The 26,084-nt window shown below is 36.0% G+C and overlaps 1 protein-coding gene across 7 annotated transcripts in view; it reads right to left on the bottom strand.

Moving 5' to 3' along the window:
• The window catches only part of VEZT (vezatin, adherens junctions transmembrane protein), a 68,195-nt gene that overhangs the window by 30,845 nt on the left and 11,266 nt on the right, over positions 1-26,084 (bottom strand). For 3 of the 7 annotated variants that reach the window (XM_065934226.1, XM_065934227.1, XM_065934232.1), the window contains exons 2-4: positions 9,820-9,954; positions 6,264-6,350; positions 810-985 (exon numbers count right to left, since the gene is read on the bottom strand). In XM_065934226.1, coding sequence (XP_065790298.1) covers positions 810-985; positions 6,264-6,350; positions 9,820-9,954 — 398 coding nt within the window. Of the gene's footprint in view, positions 1-809; positions 986-6,263; positions 6,351-9,819; positions 9,955-21,013; positions 21,133-26,084 lie in introns of those variants that run through there. The other 4 variants (XM_065934229.1, XM_065934231.1, XM_065934228.1 and 1 more) reach the window with 3 other exon arrangements.

The raw sequence follows: 26,084 nt of genomic DNA, 5'->3' as shown, positions 1-26,084 counted from the left end.
GTACACTTCATCATGACAGTACCTGAGTAACTACACATTTGGAAAACACTATACATGGCTACCTGTTACAAAACGAAGCATTTGTCAACATGACAGGAAAGACAGATAAATTCAGAACACTGAGGCCAATGAATGTAACTGCCCATATAACTTGAACAGTTTGAGCAATAATTTAGTTCATTTAATAAACTCATACTTTAATAGAAAGAGGATATTACAGTTCTGAGTATATAATTCCTTGTTACTATACATATATGTATTTCTTTCTTAATAGATGATGGCCCAGCACTTGTGCATTAAACACAAACACTTCAAGTGTGGACAAGTTTTAAGACAATTTGAATTGTCTATGTTCCCTATTATCTCATCTCACCTAACAAAGTAGGTATCGACTGTTTATCTCCATGTCTCATACTCTCCTGGGTGTCTCTACAATGTAATTATTATATAATCTATTAAGGGTAAAAAAACATGAAGAACTGGCTAGGACTTCATGCACACATGTGTATAAGAGAGATTCTTTTTTGGCATATGTTAATCCTGCTTATTGGGCTGTTACACACAAACTAATTACACTGAGTTGCAAGTACATAATAATCAAACTGGATGTTTCTTCCCATTTTCATTTTAAATGAAATCCCACTTCCCATTTTCATTTTAAATCCTCTTTTTTGAAACCTCTGGCATATCATTGTATTAATTATAATGCTAAAATGTTTATAATGCCTTTATAATGGAGAGGATGATGACAGATTTCCTCTGCTAATACTCTAAATGTAAACAAAGGATAGATGTTTTCTGGACAGTACCAAATATTAGGGGTTGCCAGGGAGCAAAGTGTTGGGAGGTGTCCATTTTCCTGTTGTTGAGGTTGCCCTGCAGACAGGATACTGGGATCAAGCAGCTCAATCAGCTCCACATCCTCTTGTAACAGGACTTCCTGTTGCAGGATAGTATGGAGTGAGTCGAGTCGGAATCCAGTATCCTTGCCATTGAAAGACCAGAAGAGAGGTATTAATACACACATAATTTTGTGTTAAATATTAAGCTCCTGCCATGCTAATAAAATTAGAGGTGTTTATTTTCAGTATAGACTCCAAGAAGAAGAAATAATAGTCAATCAGTTTTCAATCTGATGTACAAGGTTATATTTTCACAATAAATATGAAGCAAAAAAAACAGAGGTAGACATCACTGAACCACATATTGAGTGAAATATGTATTTTTTATAGATTAATAAACCTGTTAAGCCTAATAAATTAAATGGCTGCAAAACAACATGGAAAATATAATCCTCTAACAGATATGCTGTCCCTAGACATTGTAACAATATAGCCAACATCTAAGAATAACATCAGCAGAATCAAGGCTTTCTAAAAATGAAACATTCGAATATTAAAAAAATACATCATTAAGGAATATAATACAAAATGACCCTAATGTGTGCATAGCATTTTATAGTTTACAAAATGCTTTCACATATATCAGCTCGTTTATTTCTCCCTCTTTCCCTTTTATCCATCTATTAAGGAATATCTTATAACATACCAGACAACATGCTTGACACCAAAAGCACACAAAAATAAACAAGACATACAAGCCTTTACTCTTAGAGAGTTCAGAGTTTAAAGGAGAGGGCTGAAAGGTAAGCAGTTAAAATATAAAGTGCAGACAAGTGTGACGAGGTTTAACTAGGTTATTATGCAAACGGCACTGAGGGAACAAACCGCCACAAAGAGAAGGTCAAAGAGCCTAAGCGTAGTTTTAAAGAATACACAAGAACTGAGCAGATGAAAGAGTGGGAAGAATGGGATGAGACAGAATGAAAGCAAGTCTTGTCTAGCGTGGGGCCCTGTAAGTGATCAGTATTAGTTTTGGGCAGAGTGCCCCTGGTGGAGAGATGAGATGAAGTAGCGATGTCAGAGCAGCTCTCACAGCTGACCCTGTCACGTACATTATCATTTTCTGTCCATGCTATAGAGGAAAAACTGAAGCTCAGAGAGACTAAGTAACATTCTAGAATTCTGATTTTAAATCATATGTCTTTGGTAGTTAGTTGATTCTGCTTCCCTAAATATAGTCTTCTCTATCAGAAAATTTAAATTTTTACTTTGCATTAGATTCAGGAATAGAATGATCCTCTTGTATGATAAAAAATAAAGAGAGCTTGCAATGGACAAGGCCTTTAGCAATCAAAGTAAAATCAGTTAGGTCTAGGGTTTCCTCTTCTTAGTTAATCATTCCCAGACCACAGAATCTAGCCCGAGCTCATCATGAGGACTTAAGCAAGAAGGCAGTGATCCATACACTACAAGTATATATCCTCTTGATCATGGGTTGTACACATCACTTTCAGAGAAGAATAGTTTTAATATGAAGCCTATTTGGATATATTTCTTATCAATAATAATAAAAAAAAAACTCAGTGAAATGCAGACCTTCTGTTTAGCCTGATATGGATCTTACCACCTACTGATATATCCTGGATGTACCTCTGTAGCACTTTTACGGCTCATGTTTGAACCACTGCTTCCTCTCTTCCTCTCTTTTACAATCCTAATGTTAGGAACTAGTTAATTTTTTGACATTCCATCCCACTTTCATAAACAGAGAACAGCACGACTTACTTTATACTACTGTTGAGGGTGGGAAGGGGGACAGGCTGAAGAATATCGACAGCATGTGGGCAATGGGAGGCAGGGAGGGCAGTAGGTGGAACAGGGTAGCTTTTCAAGTAATCCTTGAAATAAATCTTCATGTATTGGCCTTCCAATTTGGTTTGGATTCCCCCATCAGACAGGACCATATTCAGATGTAAATATTAAAAATAAAACTTTTGCTACAGAAACTTGAAAGCAGGCCTTTTATGAGACTTCTATGTACTTATATATGGGTAAGTTTAAAAGAAGCCTAATTAAATGAAGGCCAACACTGACAAGAGAAAGGGAAGCTATTAACATGCTGCTGCTGCTGCTGCTAAGTTGCTTCAGTCGTGTCCGACTCTGTGCGACCCCACAGACGGCAGCCCACCAGGCTCCTCCGTCCCTGGAATTCTCCAGGCAAGAACGCTGGAGTGGGTTGCCATTTCCTTCTCTTATGCATGAAAGTGAAAAGTAAAAGTGAAGTCGCTCAGTCATAGATGGGAGCTATTCCTCTACACAGGCTCTCTTATGGACCTGCTGCTTCATCAGAAACTCACTTTCTTCAACACCACTCCTTGGCATCAGATCTGCTGCAAAACTGGGATAAAGCCTCCCCAAAACCAGTGTGATTTGAGGTAGTATTGATAGTACTGGTGCTCTGTGCTGGGGGGCAGGGGGAGAAGTGTACTATGTGAACTTTGGCTTACCCTCAACAAGTCTTACTGTCAAGACTTAGTGCCTGGGTTTATATCCTGGTCCCACAACTTATGCAAGTTAATAATTTTTCTGTTCAGTTTCCTCATCTGCAAAGATAATAATAGTATCCACTTCATAGGGTTGCTGCAAGGGTTAAATAAGTCAGTATTTATAAACTGCTAAGAATATCTGGTGCACAGTAAGCACTATGTAAGTGTTAGCTGTTAGCATTAGTACATATGAAATACTTAAAAATACAATAAAGAAAAGCATTATAATATAAAAACTTACATAACATAGCACACATAATTATTACAAGGTTGTTGTAGAAAAGAGATCCAACAGGCCCTGAGGAATAGCTAGTACTGCTTATTGTAAAGATTCCAATAATAGAAAAATGGAACACAATTCACAGTATAATAGCACATATATAGAGACTAGGCAAGGAATAAACAAAAAGGAAGACTACACTGGGCTGATGAGATATCGGTGGATAAAACTGGAAAGGTAGATTAGGCCAAATTATGCAAGCGCCTTCATGACAGTCAAAGTGATGAACTGGACTTGACTTGGTAGGTAGCAGGTATCTTTTTAGAATCTAAACAGGGAAACAGCATGAGAAGATAACTTAGGAAGAATACTGGCTGGATGGAATGAAGAGTATGAGAAGCACTGCTAAAGAATAAAGAGATTTCTATTGTGGCCCCACATATTTATGTGTCAATATACTTCAAAGATCTTACACACTTTAAAATATATAGTGCTATTTAATTAAGCTGATGAGGATCAGGTGAGACAACTTCTGGGCAAGCACTTTACAGGCTAAAAAATGCTTAGAGAGTGCCAATACCACTAGTTATCGTAGTTGCTATTAAATTTTTTTTTTAATTTTTAAGAAGAAAAGTACTACTTTCATGAAAATGAACAATAATAAAATGTTCAGATATCATGGAGCAATTGCCAGTATCTTTATAAAAGGAAAGAGGGACTCATTCAATATCTGTAAAGCTAACAAAATTTTAAATATTTTATAATCAAGGGAAAAAAGTCAAGCAACTTCATGCCAGATGCCAACTGGGCAATTCCTTATTCTATTACTTGTGAACTATTTCTCAGGTATGTACTTCCTAAAATTCTCCATAATCTAGGCACAAAAGAGATGCATACAAAAGCTGGCACTTTAAAGTGAAACATGACATTGAAGTATGCGTGTGGCCAGTGACAAAGGTCCAAAAATGAAAAGATCAGGACTACACACTATGACTAAACCGCAGAATATGTATATGCACCCATACACCTTACCACAGGGCCTCCCTCAGGGCTCAGCAAAGAATGGGCCATGTAAAGAATCTGCCCACAGTGCAGGAGACGCAGGTCTGATCCAGGGGTGGGGAAGATCCCCTGGAGGAGGCCATAGCAACCCACTCCAGAATTCTTACCAGGAGAACCTCATGGACAGAGGAGCCTGATGGGCTACAGCCCAGGAGGTCACAGTGAGTCAGACATGACTGAAGAGGCCAAGCACATACCTTACCACAGTCCTAGTATCACTGAAGAATGAAAATGGCTCCATCTGGATAGAGTCAACACTCTACGTAGATGAAAGGATACTTCATTGACCTTCTCAAAACCCCTATGAAGATGAACCCTAAACAGAGAACCTGCCCAAATGGATTGCTAAAAAGGTAATTTTAGTCAGTAAAAACAACACACAAACTAGAGAGGTGGTACATTATAACGGAAAGAGCCTGGGCTTTGAAACCAGGAGACTTGAGTTCAAATTCTGACTCATTTTCTAGCTGAAAGTTTTTGAACAACTCTCTTAATGAGTATTCTTAATCAAACTGAAATATCTGAACCTCAGGCTTTCCAAATGGTAAACCATACCGAACCTTACATAGTGTTTAGATTACCAAATCAAAATGTGAAAGCACTTTGTAAATATCCCTTAACAAATGATAATTTATAATAATAATAATTAAATTATCATCTTAAGGTCATAGCCAGCAGAAGATTCTGAAATCTGCTTACTTGTGAGAGAATTTTATTTTTTTAAGCTATACTACCTATTACTAATATGAGGATATAAAAACACTGAGTCACTCGTTGGGGCTCAGAGATCAAGCAAGTCTTTGGGAAACTCTCTGATTTATCAGTCCCAGAAGACTAAATTTTATACATGAAGTTGTCAGAGAATGGTGGGCTTCCCTGATGGCTCAGACGGTAAAGACTCTGCCTGCAGTGCAGGAGACCTGAGTTTGATTCCTGGGTTTGGAAGATCCCCTGGAGGAGGGCATGGCAGCCCACTCCAATATTCTTGCCTGGAGAATCCCCATGGACTGTCGTCTGCCAGGCTCCTCTGTCCATGGGGTAGCAAAGAGTCGGACACAACTGAGTGACTAAACACACAGCACAGAGAATGGCAAATTAATGACAAATAAATAAGGGAGGAACCACACTCTTGATTTTGCCCAAACTTTGTAATCAAAGGCTGTGGAATAGAGACAATCAAGTTCCTAATGAAAAGAGGGAAGATCCCACTAATGGATCTATTCTCTAACTCACTGAGAGGAATACTGGTCAGTGGAGGAAGATGGCAGCAGGACAAATAGGTCTTCAATAACTATCAGAATATCCTAAACTCAGTGGCTAACAACCTCTTTGAAGATCTATGAAATACTATTGAGTCCACATTTGAAGATTCCCAGTTATTGAAGAATCTCCTTTTTCTTTTTCCTTAGGTGATATAAACTTTTTTAACACTTCACGAAGCGGATAATCTCCTTTTAGAGAACAGCCCAGAATTTCTAATTAAAATTAGTCACTGCCCAAATCAGTAGCAAAAAAATTTGGAATCATTGATTTTCTCATTGGAAAAGAAACTGGAGCCCTGAAAAGTGACCAAAAAGTAAAGTGAACACTTACCAACTTGTGAAGCAAGTCATCATTCTTATTGGACTGAGCCAAAATCCAACTCTTGATGGTTTCAGCCACTTTTAACAGGATGCCTTGCTGAAGGAGATGAATGACATTGTGCAAGATTATTAAACCACAGCTAAACATCAGAAAAACTTCAAATAACCTACTGCTAATTAATCACATTTTTTTAAATCAGAAAGTTAAAATCATCTAAGTTGTATTATATGCTATATTATGTGTTTTGCCAGTATGTCTCAGTCTTACTGACCTTACTGACCCCAAATTTAATATTATATCAGAATCACCTGGAGATTTTAGCTAGGAACATACTCCCAGGCCCCCCAAATAAATGTTCAGATTCAGTGAGTTTGGAAATGAGACTTGGAAACCATTTTATCTTGGGTACACTATGTATTAATACTACCTATGTCAACACGATGATGATATGGGTATTTCAAAATGAAAAGCAAGTGCTCTGAGTTTTCAAATATTAAGAACATTTCATTCTACAATATTAAAGTAGAAATTCATTTTAACAATTTTAGAATAACTGTCTCATATTGAAATATGTTATATTATTGAATCAATCAAAAATTCAGTTTACCTTATTAGCTCATTTCCTGAGCAGGCCAGTAAATGGAGTTTACATTCACTGAGTGACTATAATATTCCAGGTACTGAAAAAGGGTTATGGGAACAAAGATGAATATACATAACTGCTGTTTTCAAGAACTTAGAAGAGACAGTACAAATAATTACAAACTAATGTAAAATCTGGGTTTCCCTAACAGCTCAGTTGGTAAAGAATCCACCTGCAATGCAGGAAATCCCAGTTCAATTCCTGGGTCGGAAAGATCTGCTGGAGAAGGGATAGGCTACCTACTCCAGTGTTCTTGGGCTTCCCTTGTGGCTCAGCTGGTAAAGAATCTGCATTACCAGATTCTGTAGTGAAGGAGACCTGGGTTCGATCCCTGGGTTGGGAAAATCCCCTGAAGCAAGGGAAAGGCTACCCACCTCCAGTATTCTGGCCTAGAGAATTCCATGGACTGTTGCAAAGAGTCGGACACAACTGAGCAACTTTCACACTTTCTTTCACAATGTAAAATCTGGAGAAGTGTAGGAGGAAGGAGTTCAAGAGGAACTGACACTGGCGCTAAGCCCAGGCAAGGGACAAGGATGAGTACAGGAGGGAACCATGGAAGCAGATGCCATTCAGACAGTGGCAGCTAAGAGTTTGGGCCAGCAAAGAGCCAAGGGAAGAACAGAAGAGTAATGAAGTTTAAAAGGTACACTGAGATAAATTTTAAAAGACTGTGGTCTTAATAGTTTTGAATTTATACTATAGACTATGAGGAGTCATGGAAGGTTAATACAAGGAAGTGAAACAATAAAAATTTGCACGTTAGAAAAATAACTGGCAACAGAGCAACGACTGTACCAGCAAGGAATGAGTGTAGCCAAGAAGCATGATTAGGAGGGTATGTAATAGTCCAGCTAAATAATGATAAAAGCTTGCACTAGGGTAGTAAAAACAGCAATAACTAAGGATTAGATTTTAGAAAGAAGTTGCGTCACTTACTGACCAAATCAATGTTAGAGTGTGGGAAACTGTAAGATAAATTGAGAGGGTAGTAATTTGGGAATACAGAAAAATATTTTCTTTGTTTCGGGGTACTGAGAAAAAAAGCTCTGCTTTAGGCATGTTGAATCTGAGTTTCCTGGAGCACAGGCAGAATGTCTAACAAGTATCTGGAGCTCAGTGAAAATGGAGAATAGAAAAAAGTGCCAGTGAAGACAAGAAAGTGGATGAGATAGTTGAGAGAAAAAGAGACCAAGCAGAGGACTGATGCAAAAACTTTATGGAAGGAATGTTTAAGAATGATCCCAGGAAAAGAAACCAGAAACATATACAGAGAATGAATATTCATGAGAATACCAATACAGAATACTCAATAAGTACCTAACAATCACATTTTTAAAAGAAAAAGACTAAAAATGGTAATTGTTTCATCATGAACTCATACAGAAAATTTACTTTCCAAAGGAAATAACTGGAACTTCATCACTTGAACAGAATCTGGGGGGCAATTCTAAAAATATATCCCCTAAGAAGGAACAAGAAATCTTTTTAAAATTTAGCTGCCCCAGATTTATATAGAAAAAACTCATTTCAGAGAGATGTACCTTATGCAGTTGAAATGTGTGACATGAAGACTAAATGAACTTTCTAGATATGTGGTAATTTTGAAAAACACCTTCTGGCTATGCTTTTAACTACTCCTCAATTTCTGAGAGGATGAACTTTTAAACTCTTATTTATAAACTAATAACAATATTTCTAAAAGTAAAAATACTGTCATAAATGAAAAGAATTAAATACTTATAAAACCCAAGTTTACACACACACACACACACACACGAGGTCAATGTCCCTCTCCAGCCCCAACACTATCCCTTGACCCAACCTTTGTCTTTTTTTGCCAAGTAATCTCAAATTCAAATTTTAATCTATGAATCATCTTTTAGATATATCTTTAGGTTTTGCTTTTAAAACTTTCCCCAGAAATATCTGTATTTGAAAGGAGCAAGGAGAAGAAAGGGTTGAGGTGGGGAGGACTCTGGAATCTGGTTCTGGTCTGTAGGTGCTCTCACTCCCTAACTCCTTCCTTGTGAGAATGAGCTAAAGAAAACACCGTTTCCCTGGTGCTTACTCTGCTGTTGCATTTGGGTCCAGCTTGGTTACTTCACATTTTAGAGTTTTTTCCTAAGAAGAACAAAAGGAAAGATCCTTCCCTTTCTATCTTACAGAGTAAATGATTAAGGGAAAACTTTAAAATCTTCCTCCCAAAAGTAACTGACTCCTATATTAAAACACTGATTAAACTAGAATGCTCAAGAAATGAGGTAATCTGGTTATATTTTTTTCTGTTAGAATTCTTTTTGTTAAAACTGAAATGTACTGGAATATTTTATTTTGGTAAATACAATAATAGAGCACAAGTAGAGCACTAATAGCACAAATCAATCTAGTGAACCTATTTATTGGTGGCTTCTTCAAGTACCTCAGCCTCACAATGCTGTATATCAACTACGAAATACTTACTATATAAAAATATATGATGCTGCAGATATAAAGGGCAGCAGAAACTGAGGTATCTTGCTTTCTTTTTAAAAAAAATCTAAAGAAAAAAACTCTAGTTATTGTAGGAGTTCTATAGTTGGGCTCCCATTAAGGTACTGATTTTTGGTTTTTTTGTTTTTTTTTTCTGGTTCACTCTAAGTAACTTCAATATTTAAATATGCAATATATTTTGATCCTCAATCATATTAATTTCAATTCATTATACAAATTACCCATGAGATAGTCCAAAATACCAAGGATTCATGTTTATAAATAGATACATACCACTGATGAAATAAAAATTAAAGTCTTAACCAGTGCAGGGGAAGAACATGGAGGTGCCAATAAGGTGTTTTTATGTAAGGATAAGGATAAAGGCAATTTAAATAAATCAGTAAAAGACAAAAGATTGAGTCATAGAAAATGAAGATGCCTTCTTACTTTTGGCAGGGCTCTTGCAGGAGGCTTTTTCTGTCCCTCTGTCACTGTGCTTTTTTCTGCTTTTGGTGACAGAGAAGAACATACTTCAAAGTCTGTGTGTCCCAGATCCTGTAAGTACTGGTAAAGTGGAGAATTCTGAAAGAGATATAAAATAAATTTCAAGATAATTACTACAGTTGACCCTTTAACAACATGGATTTGAATGACAGGGCTCCACTTTGATGATTTTAAAAAATACATACACACTACAGCACTACATATGACGGGTGGCTAAAGCCCAGGAAGAGGAACTGAGAGTAGGGAGGACTTACTGTGAAGTTATAAGCAGGTGGGTGCCTCTGACCCCCCTATATTTCAAAGGTCAACTGTATTTCAAAAGTTTTAGAGACCAAATTCAACATTATGACAAATATGTCCAAACTGAATTATTTACACAATGCCACTTAACATCAGAAGAAAAAAAAAAAAATCAACAAACAAATCAGTAGGGTTAACTCAACAAAGGAAAAACTAAATAAAATAGGCATTTTTTGCCAGCAAAAAAAAAAAAATGAATTTAGGAATATAAATAGATCTGAGCAATTTCTTTGTCCAAATTTTTGTAGTATTAGAATAAATCGCTTCAAAATAGCTAATTCTGGCTAAATATAGCTCCAAAAAGGACTCACAGTGAAAAATAGTTATTACTTGAAGCCAGGAAGCAATGATTATACTGTATCAATTATAAATTTATCATACAGTCATACTGATTAAGTCAATCAGGCACAGATGAGTATTATGTATCATCTATCAGCACTGAAAATAAACTTAAAACACCAAGAAAGTTACCAAAATAAGCTTACATACAAACATATGGTAGATAAGAGACAGTGTAGGTTAAGAACAAAAACTTTGGAGCCAGATTTGGATTTAGATCCCAACACTGCCTCCTACCAGGTTGGTAACCCATGGCGATTTATAATCTTTCTATGCTTCGACTGTCTAATCTAAAAATAGGTATAATAATTAATACCTAAACCATAGGGTTCTAGGACTAAATAAATATAAACATTTGGAGCAGTCCCTGGCACACAATAATTGTTCAATTTACACCTCAACTTTTTATAAGCTATGTGCCAAGAGCAGGTTATGGAATAGAACAAACAGAAACATCTTTATCACTATTGAATGAAAATCCATGGGACAATTCTAGATAAATTCTTTACCATCATCATTACTACTGTTATTCCCATTTCATAGATGAGGAAAGAGTCACTCACCTAGAGAAAGCAGGATAGGTCTGACTCCAAAGCTAATGCTCTGAAATATTGTATTATATTACCTAAAATTACAAACAGCCTCCTGTGTTTAGAAAAGAAGACACCAAAGAAGCTTATGAACAGTTTAGTATAGACAGACATGAAGCAAATGAATAATTACAAGAATGTACTGGTTGCTATGGAAACAGAGGAGCGGCAGCTAAATGAGACGAATACTTTAAGGGAATATTATCTTTGAGTCTGGAAAAATGAGGAAGAGTGGGAATTTGCTGGACTGGTAAGCAATTCACTGGCTATTAATTTGAGAGAATAGGAAGATGAGTCAAATGCCTTCCTTTGAAGCTACGTTTAATCTCTCCTTTGAGAAAAATAGGCAAAGCATTTAAAAATAAGGAGAAGAACTTATAGTCTCATCCCTAAATGAGACTTAAAATCTCTAGCGGCAGAAATGGTTAACCTTTCTATTACCCATAATGTATTTTCAAGTATTGCCTTGAATTACTCAATCTGTATTTTCAAACTGAACTGTGAACCCCATCTTGCTCTGCCCCCAGAATGGCAAAAGAACAATTATACTAGTTCTTTTGGGTTGACCTTTAGAAAAATTTACATGCTTAAAAAAAAAACAAAAAAACCCAAACTTGTTTTTAGGACAGTAGAATCCTTTCTTCAAATGAATTCCCATGGGGAAGAACAATAAATAAGATGGATCAAAGTGGAGTTATTCTAATTCAAGAGTCATCAAACTTCTTTTGTAAAGGCCAGATAATAAACATTTTAGGCTCTGCAGGCCATATGGTCTCTGTCCCAACTAATCAAGTACGCTGCTGTAGTGTGAAAGCAACCACAGACAATACAGACTGATGAATGTGATTATGTTCCAATAAAACCTTATTTATGGAAACAGTGAACTTCTTATAGTTTTCATGTGTCACAAAATAACATTCTTTTGATATTTTTTCCAACCATTAAAAATGTAAAAACCATTCTTTGTTCACCAGCCATATAAAAATAGGCACAGAAAGAGTACAAATTGGCCCTACTCAACTAAGATCATGAGGCACACTTCTGACTGCTGACTGTTCTCTGGGAAGGGGCTTAGTGGGTGGGGACTGGGCCAAACTTCTTTTTACTCAAACTGTAAGGCCCTACCTTACAATAAACTAGCTGATGCTATGTCCAGCACTGACTACAATGTCCCTTCCTTTTCCAGCTTATGTCACAGCTCACAAAATAACAAAATGGAGTATCTGTAACAGATTTTTAAAAAGTAATTACACAGAAGAGTGTGATTACACATAAATACTTTGTTCTCCCTTTTTGTTTGCACATTAACTAAGAGCATACACACTCAGTTTGGATAACCACAGTCTGAAATACTATTTCGTATTTCACAAAACAGCAACTATTAACTGTTTAGTAAATTCTGGCTTGCTAAGTCCATCACTGCTTTGTTTCATGGCTTTATGTAACTAAGTTTTTGGCAAAATTTCAGAGTAGACCACCTCTGGAGACAGGGGATGAAGGTAAAGCATGTTTAGTAAAATGTTAATTCCAGTCACTGTCATATTTCATGTTTGTACTTCTCTCTTTTTGGCTGTTAATACAAATTGTATCACTTTCTAACACATATAAACAGACTATATGAACACTAAAACTTTATTGATTATATTTATGATAGCATTCTGATTTGTAGCATTTACTGTTTTATTTGCACTTTTATGACTCAATAACCTTTGAGCCAAAAGAAAATTTAAAATTTAACCAATGATAACACACCAATGAAAAACAAACATCCTTTGACTAACAAACTGAACAGCAGCCAAGATGAACTGACCAAGATAGACCTTGTAAGGCAAATTTTTAATAGTGCAAAGGGATTTCTAGTAATTATTTTATATTAATTTAAAAAATGTTTGGCAGATAAAATTACCTTTCTCTCTGAAACTACCAAATCACCTATGTACTAACTGAAAGATCTCAGATAGCCAAATCAAGATCAGTGATTTTCAAAAATTTTTGGTCTCGAGATTTCTTTCTAGTCTTAAAAAGTATAAAGGTTCCAAAGAGCTTTTGTTTATTTGGATGCCTAACAATACTTATCATATTAGAAATTTAAAACTAAAACATTAAAATATTTATCAACTTACTTAGAATAACAATAAACCTATTAAAATAGTCATGGAAATAACTGAAAAATTTTAACAACATGATTTTAATGAAATTTTTTTCACAATGAAATAAATATATTGAGATAAGTGGACTGTTTTATATTTTCGCAAATCTCTTATTAAAGTCTGGCATAACAGGAGGAAGTGGCTGGATTCTTATATCTGCTTCTGCATTGAATCAGCTGCAATTTTTTATTTTGGATAAAGTATATAAAGAAAATCAGACCTTAAACAGATATGCAGTTGTAAAGGGAGGAGTATTTCAAGTCTTTTCTGATAGTTATCAAAAAATAGCCATATCAAACTCTACACATGAAAATTTTGAAAAGGTTTAACATGAAATATGAAACCATACTGGTGAGCTTTTCATATTTTGTACATGCAAGAGAGAATGAGAGTGATAGAAGCAAATAACATCTTAGTATAAAACTTGGTCACCCAATATAAAACAAATTACTTTTTCTTTTACAACAAGGTGAGGTTCCATACTGCAACAGCCTTAACCACTATATTTGGAGGTTCGGGACTGTTAGGCTTAAAAACAAATACACAGAAATTTCTGTGATTCATATAATGAGTATTATGATAGGTTGATTCAGCTTTAGAAAGGGACTCTGTGTGTGTGTGTGGAGGGTAAGGCAAAGTAGGTGGTGAAAAACAAATTTCTTTGTTATAACTTTTCCCCTTGGTTCAAGGGAACAGAATCAAAATGTTTCAGTTGTTTTCTTGAAGAGAAATTATTAGCACTGGATTCAAACTACAATTTTGTAGTACTGGAGAATGTTACTGCTGCCAAAAGAAATATGAGAAATCCCAGACACAGCATGTGGGAGCTTCTCCTCAGGAAATCCCTGTGGTTCACTATTCCTGTAAATTTTAGCTGACAGAAAACACACATCATAGCACCAGAAAGAATTTTGCTAAATGCAAAAATGCCAGAAGTCTTTGGTTGTGCTAAGATTGTTCTGATGGCTAAAATATACTTTTGTAAGAAAGATAAATAAAGAATAAGACAGGAAATCCCAATATTTTTGCTAAACAATCACTGTAATAAAATGATTCTTTAAGTCCCAGATTACCTGCATTTCATGCTCCCCCCAAGACAGGAGATTTCATGCCAATGGATATATAAAGTTTGAACAACTAATTTTAACAAATTGTTTATTTTCTCCATGATTTATGGTGCATTCCACAGAAGTGCCAGTACTATTACTACTGATTTGCATTTTAAAAGATTAACTGTGCAGAAATGGAGGTGATGTGTAAAATGCTCTTATTAATATGTTCTCTCTTTTAAACTGCTTTAAACCTTACAGGTGAAGGAAGTTGTAATCTTTCAGGTTCTAGCCCAGAAAGGGAAGAAAAGGCCAAATCCAACAGAATTAGACAACTCATAATAATAAATACTAACTAAAAATCCCCCTGTGTGGCAGGTAATATGTAGGCACAGGTGAGAAGACAAAACAGGTGAGGTCTTTGCTAAAAAAGTTTCATTCTATGATACTTCTGATAAACTATGGTACACTCGACACTTTCCAACTAAGTTGATGGTTTCAGGAAAACCCTTTCTTGGTCTCAGCTTCCTGAAGTACAAAGAATGCCGTGAGGTTCTTAAACTTGTTCAGGTGGTAAAACAAAACTCTTGACTTTCTTTGGGAAACAAGACAGAAGAGTGGTACATTAAAATGTAGGATTTTGTGCTAACTCAAATGCCATTTTACCCTATGTAATCAGTCAAGTCTACAAGTATGGAAATTCTACAGATCAAATCACCAAGTTTCTTCAACAATAACAAAATGATACAATAAAGGTAGAGGAGGTAAAGAAAACTGCTAAAGACTAAAGGGACATATCACCCAAATGTGATGGATGGATGTTAGGATCCTGGTTTGATAAAGATATTTCTGAGATACCTGAGGCAATCCAAAAATAGGTATTAGATGATACTAGGGAACTATTATTAATTTTTTAGATAATTGCATTGGAGTTAGCATTAAAAAACAGAGTGCTTATCTGATAGAGATGTATACTGAAGCATTTATGGGTGATATTAAGTAATGTCTGGGATTTGCTTTAAAATACTCCAAGAAAGATGAGGGTGGGAGGGGAACAGATGAAACAGTTTGGCAAAAAGTTAACAGCTGCTCAAGTTGAAGTTGGGTTATGGGCACATAGAACTTTCATTGTATTACTCTTCTTATGTATAATTTTAAAAGTTCATTATGAAAGTTTTTAAAAGTCAGATGCTAGGTTTTTCCAGAGTCTGGTATAAAAGATCTAAGAAGATGGCAGAAAAATTGAAAAAATTCAAGTTATTATTTTAATCTAGGAAAAAGATAAGCTTATTACGTTTTAGAAAAGAATTCTCAAGTCTTTACAAATTTCCATATAATGGTACTGGTATTTTTAGTATTTACTGAAAGAGAATATAACAAAGTACTCTCTAGCAACAAGATTTCAAGTTACCAGTCTTAGCAGAGGTACAAATAAATGACTAACTACATGTCAATTATTCATATTTACTTTTCAAAAACTAATGTGAAGTTTGTGGGATAAGCAATTTTCAGCTATGTGATTTCTGAAGCCATGTTTAGACAGTTAAAACAAAACAAACACAAAAACCCAGTATATTCCTATGGAGCAAGTAGTTCTCAAAGTAGATTTTGGCCCCACATTCCCCAACTCTGATATTGACAATGTCTGAAGGTAATTCTGGTTGTTATAACTGAGGGGATGAGCTTTACTGGCATCTAATGGAGAGAGATCAGGGCTATACTCAACATTTGACAATGCACAGGACGACCCCCACAAGTTATCCAGCTCAAACTGCCAACAGTGCTGAGGCTGAGAAACTGTTTTACAGTATAAGGAGTCACAGACTGAAAAAATTCCCCCCAAATATGTAGCCCAGCAGCTGCTTTCATTATTTACCTTTTACTTTGGTAGCATGATAGATTCCAAAGTCAAAATGGAAAATTACTTTTCCATGACTTGCCATCTAAAAACCCAACAGGCTCTGTAATAGTGAAATGAGTTACCTTCGAAATAACTGCAGTAGAGTTTACACGTTAAAATTTCAACCAATCACTAATGTCGTCCAAAACCAAAATAATTACAGCACTTGGGTACATTTGGAGACTATTTCTAAATGAACTTTTTATTCATCTAACTGAACTTTAATTTTCTAATAAAATAATTTCCTTATTAAAAAATTTCTGTTGGGGTCTCAACATAAGAAAAGAAAAAATATATCTGACTAATGAGGCCACATATGCAACTAGAAAAGTTGGATATCTAAATAAACTTGGTTTCTCCCCAGATGGCATCTTACTAAGAAGTGGCTTTGGTTACCAGCACACCTCTGTCCATGCTACAGGCCCACAAGCACGCACCTGCATCAGGCTGGGAAACAGCCAGCAGAATGTGAAGATGCTCTTTCCAAATTAATCTTGATGCACCTTCTGGATACCCTCCTCTTCCCCGGGAGAGCTCAGTTACCCTTTTAGAAAAGCAATCTATAGTCTGCAACAACTACTGGCCAAATTCTGATTCTGGTTCTTCATCAACTATTTGCTTGGTCTTCTAGATGCCGATGACGGAGTGCTAACAGCATTCTGCCAGGAAAATTTAGCAAAATGGAAACTTAAATGGCAATCGTCATTTGCTTATCTGCTGCTCCTGCTAAGTCACTTCAGTCGTGTCCGACTCTGTGCGACCCCATAGACGGCAGCCCACCAGGCTCCCCCGTCCCTGGGATTCTCCAGGTAAGAACACTGGAGTGGGATGCCATTTCCTTCTCCAATGCAGGGAAGTGAAAAGTGAGAGTGAAGTCGCTCAGTCGTGTCCAACTCTTTGGGTCCCTATGGACAGCAGCCTACCAGGCTCCTCCATCCATGGGATTTTCCAGGCAAGAGTAATGGAGTGGGGTGCCACTGCCTTCTCCTATGACTAACCAAGTATTTATAGGGCACCTACTATACTAACTAGAGTTATAGTAATATTTTGCCATTAACTTCTCTTTCAGGACATTCAAGAAAAAGTTAACTTTGCTTTACCTATAAAAGGAAACTGAGTTCAAATGCTCAACATCATGGATTTTTTTCCCGTTTTTAAATTAAAAATTAAAACAATACCAAAAGATATAAAATGCAATAAAAACTTTTTTTTCCCCTGCCCCTGATCCTACCCCTACATCCTCTCCCAAAATGTAATTAACATTCTTTAGCTTGTGAATTCTTCCTCTAAATTTGGAATCCATTTATGATTGAAAGTGGCTGGCAATGGAGACGGCTAAGATGACTCCGAGATTTTTGGTTTGAACAATTAGGAGGTGCTATTTACCAAAATATAAAATAGCAGCAGAGGAACAAGTCTGAAGAGGGAGGCAATGAGTTAGAGGCACTATGAGACATTCAAATATAAGTAACTTGGACCTAAGATATTTAGAGATCAGGAGAGTGGCCTAGTCTGAATGTATAGATTTGAGTTTTTAGCAAACAGGTATGCTGGCAAACCCATACGATGTCATACAGGTGTGGAAGCAAAGGAGTTAATGAGATCAGCCTGAGAAAACACATAGTGTGAGAAGACAAGAGGGCGCTAAGAAAGATCAGTATTTTAGAAAAGAGTAAAGTCAAAGCTGACAAATAATAAGAGTAACATTAAAAACTGTTAGATTTGTTGAGTTGAATATATATTAAGCATAAGTTAAGCATGTTTTACCATACCTAATTTACTCCTAACAACAAACTTCTAAAGAGGTATTATTACTACCACTCCCATTTTAGAAGGAAACTGGGATATATGGAGGTTAAATAACTTGTCCAAGGTCACCCCGCAGAATGGAAGCTAGCTGGGGTGAGTCCAAAGCCTACATCCTTAACCTTAACACAAAACTGCCCGAGGAAAAAGGAGATCTAAAAGGAACAACTAAGGCTTCTCTCACAAAAGTTTTATTATACAGGTATGGTGAGGCCCATAGATCAGGAGACAACTGCCATTGGAAAGACAGTTTGTTATATTCACAGATCTCGAGATGGGAGCAGACTGTGCTCCCCAGGGGAGGAGTGGGGACATGGGCGGCACCAGGGAGAGGAGGGAATTATGGGAGAGCCTTCACTGTGGTTTCTGTGGGAAGGAAGGCAGCAAAGTAAGCAGGCTTAAGACTGGTGAAATGGATGATTTCAGCAGGCTCTAGAGCACAGGGTCTGTCCCGAGTAGGGCCTGGTACTGACCCCAGGGTGACTAGGCAGACAGATAGTAGACAGGTGAGCAGTTTTTTTTGTAACCTCTTCTTGTAACCTGGGAGGAGCAATCCTTGCAGGGTCAGCAAGACTCCAAGTTGTTAAATGCATCAGAATACAGAAAGTAAAACAAGAACTAACAAACTTATATGTCAGATTTTATATTCTGTAAGGTTTAAAATGCAGGTCCTGCATGGTACTATTTTTAACTCAATTATATATTTTCCCCCTTTCTTCAGGTTGTCCTCATCTGAAGTTATTCCCCTTTCACTGTGAGCTTTAAGTTTCACAGAACTACAGTCTCTGAAATTGGATTTTTTTTCCTGTGAATATATTTTGAAAATGGTAGCTCCTCCAGATCTTCATAGAACTGCTGCTCTTATGATCTACCAGCTCTTTGATTTTCCTATTCACTCATTTCAGTGCTGCAGCTTCTCAGAGGCTATGGGGCCCATAGGCAGTGGATATCTCAAAATGGTCCTTGACCTGCTCCCTCTGCCCATTTTGCAGGTTACAACAGTGTTTACTTCCAGTTTGGAAATGTCAGTGGAAGCTGCTAATTCTGTTTGGTGCTACCAGATACACTTATTTCTCACAAGAAGATGATCAGTGTAGACTCTCATCTGTTTTTTGATGCCCGCCCCACTAATTCCTCCCCAAACAAAGCAGCACCAAACATCTACTGAGTAACCACACTGCCAGGCATGGTTCTAAGCATTTTTTATACAATAATTCTCATCTTTACAATAACCTTTTATGGCAGAGTTCATTTAAGGGAAGAGGAAACTAAGGCACAGAGAGACCAAGTAACTTGGTTGGCCAAGGTCAGAGAGACAGTAAATGCTAAGAGTCAGGATTTGAATCTAGGCAGCCTGACAGAGTCAAAGCTGTTATTTACTCCACTACATTGCAAATAAGTAAAGAAGTTCATTAACTTTGTTTTACATAGTATTTTGTACAGTTTTGTGTATTTTTTTAACCAGAAGCTGAACTTGTGATTTTTAAATTACTTAACAGATTAAGTTAGAAAACTCAAAACAGATCAGCATAAGTCTTCCAGTAATATCCACATTTATTACCCATCATTTCTCTTTCAGATGAGCCATAATTCACACGAATTTGCCTCAGTTTACACAAGCTTAGAAGTTGGCTACAAAGAATATTGTTTGAGCCGGACTTCAAAGTAGTTTGCAAGAGTAAAGTATTATTACAATGAAAATATATTTATGTGCTATTTGTGTGGGAAGAGGTGCCCAATATGAAAGGTTGAATTCTTAATTTAGCAAATGAATGGAATGATCCTGAGCACCTTTCTATACAAAAATTAATGATCTACTTGACTGTTTCACACTTCTTTTATTTAAAGCATCATACCATATCAAAGCAAAATGCTAAATACTATCAAATGTTAGATGCTACATGAACTCTGCAAGTTTTTATTAAACACAAAAGGCAATAGGAAAATACTTAACTACCAACAGAAAGTAGTAGGAAGCATTGGCACAGAAACCTGAAACCGTGTGAGGCAAAAGTAACTGCTAATGAAGACTTTACACCCGTGTAAACCTGTTCTCAGAAGCCTTCGATTTCTATCCCCTTGTTAATAGAGTTTATCAAATTACTTACAGGTAACTTTTCTTTAAAAGTCTAAGAAAAGTACTATAATTTATTTAAGTTACATATTTTTTTAATGTTTCTACCATACCAACAGAACCTCTTAAAGATCTTTTATTCAAAACAAAATCTTTAAGGAGAAAGATATCTACAATTAGAGGAATTTGATGGAGAATATTTGCCTTGAAACAATTTATTAACCATTATAAATATTTTAAAAATCTTTTATCTTTGAATGTAGTTCAAAGTTGTAGGTTTAAATGTGATTATCACATATAGAACAGCATTGTTTTTGAAGAATGTGATTGAAAAGGATGAACTGAAAAAAAAAAAGAAAAGGATGAACTGTTGTCAATTGCTTCAATTTTCTTTTATCCTTACAGTTAACTGAAGAACTCCACAAAATAAGCTGACGAGGAAGACTGTCATTACCAAATTACACAAGGTAGCTATTTTCTCTATTTTTAATGAAGAAACTTTTGGTATATCAACAGCTAAAACAGTCACAATTAATAAACTCTACAAAGGAAAATACATTGTCCCACTACTATTAACTATATTGCTAATATACAGAATTTCTATAGACCTTTCATTTATTATTTATCAGCACACAATCATAAAGCATAATTTAAAAATGACTATTTATTGCCCCCACCTTCAACCTTGAATAATATCATAGAAAAAGTATACTGCAAAATTAAAGATATTATAAAATAACAGGAAATACTTTTTGGAGTATATACATTTAAGCATAACTTCTAAATTACTATTTCAAAAGTCCCAAATTCAAGTGTTAATTGCTCCTCATTATCAACAAAGCAAAAATCTAATCATAGAATTTAAAAAGAATAAGCTAAAAAGGTTCATAACTGGGTTTAATTAGGGTCCAACTAATTAAACTACTCACAGACAGCATAGTTTTAAATCCTCCAATTGACCCAGAGGAAAAATTTATTGCCTCTTGACCATATTCTTTTGATCCGTACACTTCTTTCTTTGATGGTTCCCACTTGTTTCTACAGAACTACAGTACAAAATGGCCACTGAACTGGAGGGTGTGTCCTCATCATTACTAAGCATTTTGCTATCAGAAGCAGCTCTTTGAAAAAACCTGAACATAATTTCTTCAGTGCGACTCAATATTACTCTGTAACTGCAGAAGTAGTAATAAAGACGGTGGTTTTTAAAAAATGACATTAGAGATTATTACTTAATATTTATGTTAGGTTTTTTTAAAAAAACCAGCAGCAAATAAGACATATATTCATAAATTCTCCTGGCTGCAGGCTTCTATTTTCCTGCAGAAATTCGTCCTATCCAGTTAATTTTTCATGAAATGTTATAAACAACAAAAAGGTTTAGAGAGATTAACTTTACATTTTTTCCTGTATAATAGTACAAATGTACTTAAGTACAACAGTTTCTAATCCAAAACAAAACATATCCATCAAAAGAAAGATGAAGAGATGCAAAGGGAGAGCACTCACTCACACAGCTTACAGGCTCAACTGATGAAAGGCAAAGAGCAACAGTGACTTGCTCTTAACTAAGGAAAGAGAAGACAGTAATCCTGATTGACCCCTCTCTAGTTCTGATGCTACCCTTAATGTTACTCAATATCTTGTTCATCAACTGGCATATACTGGGCACTTACTGAATACAGAGCAGAAGCTATGTGAGAAAGGAAAACTATGATTTTCAACTGCTTTGGAAAAAAAAATTGGAGCCATGTTGAAAACATTGGCAAAATGCTGGGTGTGAGAAGAGCATACAACATCCACGTGAGGTCTGCGAAGCCCTATTAGATCCCATTCAATCTTACTTTCTTTTTTCCTTATCCTAAATAAAATAGTAAATGTGGAGGCAGAATTTGTGATTCTGTTAAGAGACAGAGTGGATATCTTTCTCTCAAACAATTCATTATACTCTATCATCAGGGAGATTCTGTAAGGAAAAGTAAAATGAAAAGAGCATGGCAAAATACATACTAAAATAGAAAATCCACTTTAATAAAGGTGTTAAAGAGATATGAGGTTAATGATTGTGGATTTATCAGCAAAAATCCCAAAACAGGGTGTAGTTGGCCAGATTCGGTAGTTTAATAATGTGGATTAAAAATTAAATCATCAAATATTTCAGATAAAGACAAATGGGCATTTTGATCTTCTGCGATGGAAGTAACAGTAATAAGCATGTAAGCAATATTCTAAAAAGCCAGAGGCAATGAAGTCAGTACACTAATACTATATCCCTGTGGAGTACATTGAGCTTCGGCCTCTTCTCCTAAATCCTTAAGCATGATTTGCTTCTGGGAACTCAGAAAACACCTGGCGCGGAATCAGGAAAATGAAAATTGAGCCAGGGTTATTGATCTAAAAATAGACTGGAAATGAGCAGAATCTCTTCCTGTATTTTCTAATTAACAGAAGCCTTTAGGGGCTTACTCTCATTAACTCAACCAACCTACCAGATTCAAGAAAAATCTAACACTCAAGGATGATCTGGTATAACTTCTCTATAACAGATGGCAAGTAAGCTTTAGAGAAATTAAGTGATTCATTGAAGATATCATTGCTAATTCATGTTAGTCTCTTGACTATTAGACTAGTCCCCTTTCCACAATGTTTTCAAAGTATGAAAGTCATTAATATAACTACATAAGCTACCAAGATAACCAGTAAAAGTAACTTAAGAATTGTAAATCAGACAAAGGAACTTGCATTTTAATAAATGCAATAGAGATCTGCTTACTATATTTTGCACTGTCAACATAGTTTTTAAAACATTAAAATCTATATTGGAGCTCTGAGGATACGTGATGAAGCCAAAACAGTAGAAACAATATGACACAGACAGAAAAAAAGCGAAGACTTGTCCCTCAAGAAAAAATTTTACAATTCATTCTTGTATATATGGCAATAAACTAGCTCTGGTCTTAATGGTCAATCTTATATGTCAATAGGGTTCTGATTTAATAACTCCATTAATTGTCCCTCAAGAAAAAATTTTACAATTCATTCTTGTATATATGGTAATAAACTAGCTCTGGTCTTAATGGTCAATCTTATATGTCAATAGGGTTCTGATTTAATAACTCCATTAATCAATATCCTTTCTATTATAGATTAGTGATTAAAAACATGAATTTTGTCATGCTTCTGATCTCAGCTACTAGTCAGAAGTAAATTATATAATACAACTGTAAAGTTTTGTGTACTATAGGTAACTGAAAACACATTTTAAGGAATAATATGATACCATAATACCTAAAATTTTGTATGTATAATTTTTTCCGAGAGCAAGCTCCATTATCAAAACAGCAAATACTATCAACATACACAGACAGAAAAAGATTTCCTTCCATTAGTCAAATCAATAAAGCACACAGGAAAGAACCTACAAATGTTACTTATAAAAAATGCCTTACTGTTCTTCAGAGATGTATAATAACCTTTAAAATATAACAAAATGAGAATCTCTCTCCAGCAAGAGAGGATTGTTTGTACCTTTTTTGTAGATGTGGGAGATTGTGTAAGTGCCATTTCACATTCATTTGACTGCCTTAGTGCTGGGGGTCAGAGAAAGCTAAACCTGAACACGTTGCCAACAAAGGGTTAATATTTAATTATTTACTGATGAAGGAGGGAGAGAAGGCAAGATAAGAGGGGCCTTCCCAGTTCTGAGCAGTTAGGTTCCCCAGTCATGAACAAAGGAAAAAAGAATGAATTTCAACAAATACCAAAAGGAATTCAATGACAAAAAAAGGTTACCATGGACAGAGTTTACAGAGTAAAAAAGTCCCTTGAGGACAATGCTGTCCCTCTAAGAAAGTTACAAAAAAAAAAAAAAAAAAAAAGGCTTAGCTGCACTACAAATAAGGCAAAGAGGTAAAAATAGAAGTCCTTCAAATAAATTTTTATTTTCAGGTACTCTTTCCTCTGGGAGTAGAAGGATTCAAGATAGGATAAACAACTCAGAATTTCTGCAATTAATCTATAATAAAAAAAATCCAACAGCTATGAACGAGCAATCAGAACGAGCAATCTCGTCACCTAAGGTAATTAGAGAATTCTTACTCTCAAAACATCTTAGAGATTCCAATAACAGACCAAAATGACAATACTGGTATCTCAGGATTTATTTTGCTTAATGGCCATGTTAGTTAGATATGGAGTCCATCATTTTCTAAACTTTGTCCTGTTGCTCCTCAGAGGTCCAAGTGTGAGGTGATGTTGTCTTTCCCACTTTAGCCTCCAGGGGGTAGTCGGGCTCCAAGATAAAGGAACTAACTTTCAAGATATTAATATATATGGAATCTAGCCCTGATGAAAGGAAAACAGTCAGATTCTAGGGTAAGGACCAGGAACTGGGTCTGGGAACCTCATTCTTACTTCCATTTCTTCATTCAACTTCTACATCATTATTCAGTCTAGGAGGGCTCAAAGGTGGCTTCTGGAGGGAGAATACAAAAGACCAAAACTACAAGAAAACATAGCGCAATTGACAAATAACCAAGGAAACTTGTACTAAACCAAGTCATTTTGAAAACATTTGAAATAGAGAAAAGATGTGATTAGAATACTTTTCAAACATGTGCTTCATTCAAAATTCAAAATTTTAATTGTAATGGCGCACATGACTCCCTTGAGTTAGTTTTAAGGCACAAATAACCCTGATTTCTGATTCTGAAAATCACTATAAATAATAGTATTACATCAGATATACTAAAAAACCCGTTAAATGTTCTTAGAAGAGAGGTTAGGTCCTATGATGGATGTGGTAGGCTGTTTTTCTGACCTTTAAACTACATTCTTGCCTAGAGCAACTCTTGTATTAAAGAGAAGAAAGAGCTGAATGTAATATTTTCCAATTTATCCTGCAGCTAGTGTTCTATATGCACATCAGTTCAGTCGCTCAGAAGTGTCTGACTCTGTGATGCCATGGACTGCAGGGGGACACCAGGCCTCCCTGTCCATCACTAACTCCCGGAGTTCACCCAAACTCATGCCCATTGAGTCCGTGATGCCATCCAACCATCTCATGCTCTGTCATCCCCTTCTCCTCATGTCTTCAGTCTTTCCCAGCATCCGGGTCTTTTCAAATGAGTCAACTTTTCTCTTCAGGTGGCCAAAGTACTGTAGTTTCAGCTTCAACATTAGTCCTTCCAATGAACATTCAGGACTGATCTCCTTTAGGATGGACTGGCTGGATCTCCTTGCAGTCCAAGGGGCCATCAAGAGTCTTCTCCAACACCACAGCTCAAAAGCATCAATTCTCTGGCGCTCAACTTTCTTTATAGTCCAACTCTCACATCCATACATGACTACTGGAAAAACCATAACTGATTAGATGGACCTTTGTTGGCAAAGTAATGTCTCTTTTTAATATGCTGTCTAGGTTGGTCATAACTTTTCCTCCAAGGAATAAGCATCTTTTAATTTCATGGCTGCAGTCACCATCTGCAGTGATTTTGGAGTGCCCCAAAATAAAATCTGCCACTGTTTCCATTGTTTCTCCATCTATTTGCCATGAAGTGATGGGACCGGATGCCATAATCTTTGCTTTATGAATGCTGAGCTTTAAGCCAACTTTTTCACTCTCCTCTTTCACTTTCATCAAGAGGTTCTTTAGTTCTTCTTTGATTTCTGCCATAAGGATGGTGTCATCTGCATATCTGAGGTTATTGATATTTCTCCCGGCAATCTTGATTCCAGCTTGTGCTGGAATCCAGCCCAGCATTTCTATTGATGTACTCTGCATATAAGTTAAATAAGCAGGGTGACAATATACAGCCTTGACGTACTCCTTTCCCGTTTTGGACCCAGTATGTTGTTCTAAGTCCAGTTCTAACTGTTGCTTCCTGACCTGCATACAGATTTCCCAGGAGGCAGGTCAAGTGGCCTGGCAGTCCCATCTCTTTCAGAAATTTCCACAGTTTATCGTGATTCACACAAAGTCTTCAGCATAGTCAATAAAGC

Source organism: Muntiacus reevesi, chromosome 4 (assembly GCF_963930625.1).
Source record: "Muntiacus reevesi chromosome 4, mMunRee1.1, whole genome shotgun sequence".
NCBI classification, from domain to species: domain Eukaryota; kingdom Metazoa; phylum Chordata; class Mammalia; order Artiodactyla; family Cervidae; genus Muntiacus; species Muntiacus reevesi.
The sequence above is the reverse complement of the archived record's forward strand: the minus strand, read 5'-3'. Positions and strand labels throughout refer to the sequence as shown.